The sequence below is a fragment of the Clytia hemisphaerica genome, unplaced genomic scaffold (genome assembly GCF_902728285.1).
Source record: "Clytia hemisphaerica strain Z4C2 unplaced genomic scaffold, Clytia hemisphaerica genome assembly, whole genome shotgun sequence".
Lineage (NCBI taxonomy): Eukaryota > Metazoa > Cnidaria > Hydrozoa > Leptothecata > Clytiidae > Clytia > Clytia hemisphaerica.
The window spans coordinates 732,415-740,412 of NW_027103917.1; the positions used below are offsets into that span (position 1 = coordinate 732,415).

General features: G+C 36.4%; 1 protein-coding gene across 1 annotated transcript in view; it reads right to left on the reverse strand.

Annotated features, from left to right (window-relative positions):
• LOC136809329 (lipopolysaccharide-binding protein-like) overlaps positions 1 to 1,358 on the reverse strand; it is a gene marked incomplete at its 5' end in the record, with an annotated part of 33,067 nt that extends 31,709 nt beyond the window's left edge. The window contains 2 exon segments of the mRNA XM_067065850.1: positions 596 to 747; positions 1,196 to 1,358. Coding sequence (XP_066921951.1) covers positions 596 to 747; positions 1,196 to 1,358 — 315 coding nt within the window.
• Positions 1,359 to 7,998: the final 6,640 nt, after the last annotated feature.

The following is a 7,998-nucleotide window of genomic DNA, read 5'->3' on the forward strand; positions in this document are numbered from 1 at the left end:
AAAGATTACGTCATAAAAATGTAGCGCGCGCTTGAAAAAAAAGTTGAACACATTTCAACTTTTTTCAACCGTTACGTCAGTTCGCGCCAATGGAGTTGCTTCATTTTTCTTTTGACCAATAGCGTGGAAGCTTTGCTCGAAAAAGTGCGATCGAAGCGCGCGCAAGTGGAGACCGGCCTTAAGAATAAGTTAAGAACATTTTGAAGCTTTGCGAACTCAAACAAACACCCGATTTTTTAAGAAAATGGACAAGTATAATCACAATATGGGGAACATAAGAACATTGCAAAAGTGTAGGACTTCTAAAAAAGATTTTTTAAGCATCATTTGATTGATCAAAATTTGTCCGAGAAAATTTTTGTCGCCTTCTTAAAAATCCATTAAATATTTTTCCTGATAAGGAAATTGTGTATCAATAGAGGTTTTTCATGTTACTTAACATCCGCCATTATAGAAGCAAACGTTCGATTTGGTTAAGGACCATTCCTCTCTCCTCTCTACGTATTCGACCGTTTACTTCCATAATGGCTGAAGTTACACAACCTAACAAAAACATGGAAAACCTCTATAAAGGACCATTATGAAGCAGACTTACAGCTTGTCGTAAAACATCACGTAATTTCCCTTCAAAGACGCCGGCGAATGCGTTATAAATCCATGCTTTACCACCGTGAAAATCAACATCCACACTCAAGTCGCTTGAACAACCTGTCGTCCTAATGTTTGGTACACCGTTACCGTCACGACCTAAAGTTAAGAGGTAGAGTGATAGTGAGTCTACTCTCTCTAATTCGAACCTCTACAATTCGAATCTTTCTGTAATTCGAACTAAAATATTAGTCCACTCATCTGGAAATTTGTTAAGTACAGTTAGTTGACTCGACCATATTGTATTATCCATGTTTTTACATGATTCGAACTAATTCTTAACTTCCCGTCGATCTCTATAAGTCGAGGAAAAGTGTTCGTCTCTTGAAGATCGAATTAGAGAGAGACAACTATATCTATAAAAATGTCAGATAATGAAAACTGACGATGACGTTTCACTTAATGGGATCGTTTAGCCTTCTGACTCTAGTCTAAAGATTGGGCAGAACCATTCCGTTTCTGTTTTATAATCTTTTGATTTTCATAGAAGTCTGAGGGGTGTTTAATTTTACGTGCAGGGCTTTACGAGAAAGAAAAAATATATTACCTATGAGTATGTCCAATGAAAATCTCAATCGACTCGCTTTGACGGTCAAATCGATTGAATCACTAATTTTGAACCATCCTCTTTTGTACCGGTAATGGGCGCGTCCGCTGATTTGAATGTACGCATTCGATACGGAAGCCCGGATTCCTCGACCACCGATGGGCTGTAGGTCTTTGTACGGGAAATTTAATTGTTGGATCCGTGTACTTGAGAGAATGAAGAAAAATGTTGACGAAAATGGTAACAAGGCATAACGAAATAACGATATTTGAATTGCGGTTTGAATGACTACTTTAATCGTAGAAATTTTAGCGAGACTTATTTTAGCGTATATTAGCGAGTCAGGAAAATCTTGATTTTTTTTGGATTTATTTTAGCGAATCACGATTTCAATAAATCTCGCGCGGATAAATTTTAGCGAATACTGTCATGAGGACATAGTTCCGCAATTTTATTATTTATGTTAGTAGTTATGGTAACCATTGAATGGAAGCTCACCTTGAGTACGTTAGATAGAAATTTTATTAGGGGAAAAAACACTTCGCTTTTAGCCTCGGGCGAGGCAAGTCCTCCCGTCGGGGAGTATCAACATGAGAGGAGAGATCCAGGTACCAGGAGGAGTAAAGAGTTCGTTCGGAAATGACACCGGCCAGGCAGAGTCGATCGTGCGTTCCCGTCTTCTCGAAGTGTTGAACGTTATTGAATTTTTATGCTTTATGGAACTGTATGTTTGGATATTGTATAATGAGTTATCGAATGAAATTAGACTTCAACATTTTGTGTCTCCCTCCTTGATCTACTCCATGAACTCCATCTCCTGTCTTCTAACGGCAGTCAGGCCGATATCCGGGGAAAAACTTTTAAATAAAAATGTTGTTGCCGTGGGCCCAGCCTTAGTAACCGGGTGGCGCACCACGACAATACTCGTATTACATTATTGATTGCTTTCGTTTTCTAGCATTTCTTTGCACCGAAACCCTTCCTATTGATAAAAATTTATCAAGGCAATATAACCATAAATTTCGCGCGGATGAATTTTGGCGATCTGGCGATTCGGCGTGTTTTAGCGAGATTTATTTTAGCGAAAATAGGGAAAACTCGCTAAAACGCTAAAATTAGTCTCGCTAAAATTTCTACGATTAAAGCATGAAAAAAAATGCTGATTTCGCAAAAACTTCGCAATTGTTAAAACTGAATCATCAAAACAAAACAACGCACGATACGTCAATAAATGTCTTCTTTCATGATATGCACCATTGCAATGTCTTCCATTCCACCCAATAGCTGATTGGTTGCAAGTGACGTATTGACTGATTTTACGTCACTTACAACCGATGAGCGATTGGTTCCGTGATGTAATTGTCAGAAGACATTGCAGTGGTGCATATCATCAATAAATGTCTTCTTTCTAAAATTATAAATAATTTTTGCAGACGATCAACTTAGAACGATTTGACGTTGAAAGTGTTGATGTAAAAGGTTTTTAAGTAATTTAAAAATTCAAAAAATGGATTGGAGATGTTTAGATCGAGAGATTGTTCAAAGTAATGGTTAGCATATTATGCTTAAATCTGAGCATAGATACGCTTTTAAGTGCAATGCTTATAAAAAACATCTATTAAAACATACTTAACAATAAATTGAATTGTTTGATATTAAAAGTTTCACGCAACTTTTTCGTTACGATCTTCGGATCAGGTGACGTTAGCGTGGTCGGTGTCGTTTAAGTGAACTAGTATATTTTACAAGTTCACTTAGGCGACACCACCCAAAATGATAGTACCGAACTGACGATGGCACATTTTAGAAAGTGGGCCACCGTCTAAGATATAATTTACTGACCAGCCAGAATTCATTAGTTCACTTAAGCGACACCAACTAGTTCACTTAAGCGACACCCACTAGTTCACTTAAGCGACACCCGCTAGTTCACTTAAACGACACCTACTAGTTCACTTAAGCGACACCTACAAGTTAACTTAAGCGACACCCACTAGTTCACTTAAGCGACACCCACTAGTTCACTTAAGCGACACCTACTAGTTCACTTAAGCGACACCCACTAGTTCACTTAAGCGACACCCACTAGTTCACTTAAGCGAACCTTCACTTAAGCGACACCCACTAGTTCACTTAAGCGACACCTACTTGTTCACTTAACGACACCTACTAAGTTTCACTTAAGCGACACCCACTAGTTCACTTAAGCGACACCACTAGTTCACTTAAGCACACCGCTAGTTCACTTGAAGCGACACCCGCTAGTGTTCACTTAAGCGACACCTACTGGTTCACTTAAGCGACACCTACTGGTTCACTTAAGCGACACCTTCTAGTTCACTTAAGCGACACCAAACCTTACAAGTTCACTTAAGCGACACCCGCTAGTTCACTTAAGCGACACCCACTAGTTCACTTAAGCGACACCAAACCTTACAAATTCACTTTGCTGGCTTGGATGATCTGCTGGATTACCCAAGCCTCGCTGAAAGTCTAGCTAGTTCCGGACCAGATATTATCGTCCAGGATAGGTCGAATTCTTTGCGAATTTCACGTCACTGAGATGCTTTTACAAGGGATTTCTGTACAAGCATAAAGTCAATAAAATCAAATGCAATGCAATGCTTCGCCGCCATGAAAGGTAAATCGTAACTACCATTCACACCTATCAAATATAAATGAAATTGAAAATGATGTCATTACGAAAATAAAAATTAGTACCTTAGAGGTGGATCCTTATCTTGAGGTCGAGATTTCGTTGATATAGCATTATATTTTGGCGTTTTGCTATAGCATAATTTTGCTGGCTCAGCAAAAAAGGACATTTTTGCTTATTGACAAAATTAGAAAACGTATTTAAGCTTATTTGCCACTGTTTTTGTCTAAGAAAATCCAATTTCGCGAAAACTAATTCCTATGAAATAAGTCAATTTTAATGATTTGCAAAATTAAATTCCATCAAAACACGCGGATTTTTTTAGAAAATATGTCAGCAAAAAAATTCCTCTTTTTGCCGAAGAATAATTTTCCCGGTGAATTTTTAACCGATAAGATATTGAGTAACGTTAGGTTTCCAGAGGAATGGAAAACGGTAAAACGCCAATAAGTAAATTGAATAATCATTGCGGTCATAAATGTTTCCCTCGGCTCCTGTCGGGTGTTTTTTTGTCTTAAATGGTACTGAAACCGTATTCAACATTCGGTATTCAGCAAAAATGTTGGGGGGGGGGCCTCTTAGTTTCATGTAAAGAAATCGTATAGAGGATAGGCTTTGAAAAAATTTCGTTCGTCATCGTTTCGTTGTCGTTTCGTTGTCGTTTCGTTGTCTTTCCCTTTTGATGGGTACGGTGAAGGAGAAGCTGAATCAAAATTTTGGTTACCGCCCCCCACCTTACATGTGTGGTTGAAGGCAGCCCTTATGAATAGAAAATATTTGTATCGACGGGGACAATCTTACCCCAAAACTTATACTTTATAAGAGGCTAGCCAATAATCAAGGCCAAAACCTAAGCACTACGTCTCCGATCTTTCTTGGCTAAAACCCCCTGCAAATTAGAAGTTAAATTAGTAATTTATCGCCCCTTACTACAAAAAGTTTGTGTCGAAACTTTGTCAAAATTTCGAACAACTCTCCTCTTTTTAGGCTAAAATCTTTGTGAGGTAAAAAAGGGCACCAAAAATAGTGTTCTGAGGGAATTGAAATGACTGTATTCAGATGAAAAAATGATTAAATTTTTATGAAAAATGGTTTAAGGGCTCTGACCATAGTCCAAAAATTGATTTTGGTGTTTGAGCATAAAATTTATATTTCAGGTTCCTTAACACTTTTAACAAAGAATTGCCTTTATAAATTGCTTTTTAATCGAATCCCTTAAGAGTAATTAAGAATTTAATTGCAAAAATGACGTTATGAACTTTAAAAAGATGTTAATAATATGTTGCATCACCCTTTTTTACAAAAAGTGCTTAGTTTTAATGGGTAATTAACTTTTTTCTTTCAAAATTTCTTTACACTTTCCGCAAAGAATTGAACTATTTTAAATTTTGCGGAAAATATTTCTAAAAAGATGTGTCAAAAGTTATGACTGTTTTTTTTAAAGCAAAATCCAGATGAAAATTGATGAAAAACCACTATTTTGAAGATTTTCGAGACAAAGAAGCATTTACAAAAATTTTCCTCCGCAAAAATTTTTATTGTTCGGTAAAAGATACACCATTTACTGCGAAAAAATTTTCAAAATGTTTTTTCTTCGCCCAAACTAAGCTCTTCAAAGTTGAAGTACTCTTCCTCGCAAAAGTCTTCATTTTCTTCTTCATCAAATTTTTTCAATGCAAATTTTGAATTTTCAGATTCAGCAATAGTTTGTCTAACAGAAAATGTATAACATACCATAGTTTTGTTGGTTACATCAGTCAGAAAACACATTATAAACACGGCAATTATGAAAAATTCACTATGGTCAGAGCCCTTAATGGAGGAAGGAGAGTGAACAATAATGTTATTACTGCGGACAAGGCTAGAACATGAGAAATCAATGAAAATTTTGCTCATTGTCTATCCAGTGTCTATAATAAATCCATGGTTGAATACATCATGAAAATATAAACGACTGGACATCTATCTTTTATTGTCTCTTTGAAGCGAGCTTCGTTGCCGCCTGTATTTCAAAATTGGTATGAAAAATCCGACAATATTCCGTCATAATTTTATTTATTTGAATTATCTAGGTAAAAGGATTGATAGAGCTTGAACATTACTCCTAATGCACAAAAAAATTATTTTCGAATTTTTTCACAAGTTTGAAATATATTTTATCAACATTTTCAACTCTAAAATGCAGAATTTCAACTGCGTGTATACTTTTGAATCCCTTTTGTCACTCCAATAATTTTTTTTATGACTTGAAAAAAATAGCTTGCCAAAGTTGAGAGCCTGTGTCATAAGAATATCGAAATTAGAATGTGACACTCTCTAAAATTATTAGACACTTTTAAGTCAAAATTTAGAAATATTAGTCGGAGTTTTGACAAGCTGACGATGATTTTGCCTCAGTTATCTTTGCTATGATATAGATAAAAGACTTGAAAAGAGTAGAACAACAGAGACTTTTGTCGAAGTTTTGACGTTTTAGCAAGGTATTCCCAAGAGATATACCATCAAAATTTATTGTTTCATTTGATGATTTTAACGAGGCGGCAACGAAGCTATCAGTGTTATCTTCAAAAATACAAAGGAGATGGATGTCCAGTCGTTTATATGTTCATGAATACATTCAGCTTAGAATTGAAAAGGAAAGCGGGGCGATAAATCCGTACTAGCCCCGCTTTTTTTGTAATCGCCCTGATATGAACGAGGATTTCAATTACCTACTCGGCCCTTTTTACGCCGGCCCTTTGGCGTTATTTTTGGACCGGCATAAAAAGGGCCAAGATATTTTGCAATTTTTACCTAAAATCGGCGTTAACGTTTGATCATTATTTCTCAATTTGAAGGGTTTTAGGTGTGATTTAAAGACGAAATTATCCATTGTTTTACTCCATACCGTATCACTTCGAATAAACGCCCAGGACGTTTATTAATTTTTTTTGGCTTTTAGGAAGGGCGTTTATTCCAGGGGGTGTTTAAATGAATGGGGCTTTTGTTAAATAATTTGTATCCAATGCCATTTTGTTAAAGTAAATTTGGAGCTTTTTTGAGTTTTTGGTAATCTGTTAATACAAATATGTTCTTTCAGAGATGTAGAACTGGTGTCAAAATTACTTTAAATACTAAAAGAATACAATCTTTAACACTGTATCTAAGTTTTTCTCCACACGAGACTTAATTACAGCTGATTGTTTCAAACGCCCCTCCCAGAGAGGGAAGGCGTTTATTCAAAGGGGGCGTTCATTTGAGGGCGCGTATATTAAAATTTTTTCCCTTAAAGAGGGGCGTTTTTTGAGGACATCAAAAAAAAGGGGGGTTTTCGAAATAATGCGGTATCGGATATCCGCAGTATCTAAAACTTCACAAAAATCAGTGATTTTCAATGGAAGGATATCCCAATGAATTTTTTTTACTATATATTCATTATTTACTATTTGAAGCATGATACCGTTTTACAAATTGGCGTTATAACGGCCCTAATTGGCGTAAGCCCAAATTGTGGCGTAAAAGGGGCTAGCATTAAATTAGGGCCGGCGTATAAAAGAGCCAATAAGGTAGTTGAAAAGTATCGTGCGATATCTTTGGAGCATTTTTCTTGGTAAAATATCGCACGAAATTTTTAAGACAATCAAAATAAGAGTCAATGGAATGTTTTTTATAAATTGGAATGTTTCAATAATTTCCGAAAAAAATAAGGAACAGAAAAGGAAAAAAATCAAACTACAGAAGAAAATAGAGGAGACTATACGTGACCATATAATAATTCCCTAAGATAAAATCCTATCTGTTTTCAATGCCGAGCCAATGCAATGTCATCTTTTTGGAAAAGATGTCTGTTTCCAATTTATCATTCATCCCCTAGAAATATTGATCTGTTTTCTCTTTAATGACGTCTCAGTGGAGCGGGAAACAATAGTTTTTAAGGAAAGGTCTTGCCTAGATAACCGGATCTGTTTCCCATTTTTAGAAAAAGCTCTCTCCTGGAAGAGGGAAAAATATTCGGAAAAATGGCTGTTGGCTGCTTCTGGAAACATGGTATTTCGGTAATTGGCCCAGCGCTATGCGAAGGGCCTTTCAAGAGGAAACTTTCCGTGTCTGTCCTGTCTGTCTGTCCGCAGTCCGTGCCGTGTTCTGTTTTTTCTGTCCTCTCTCACTC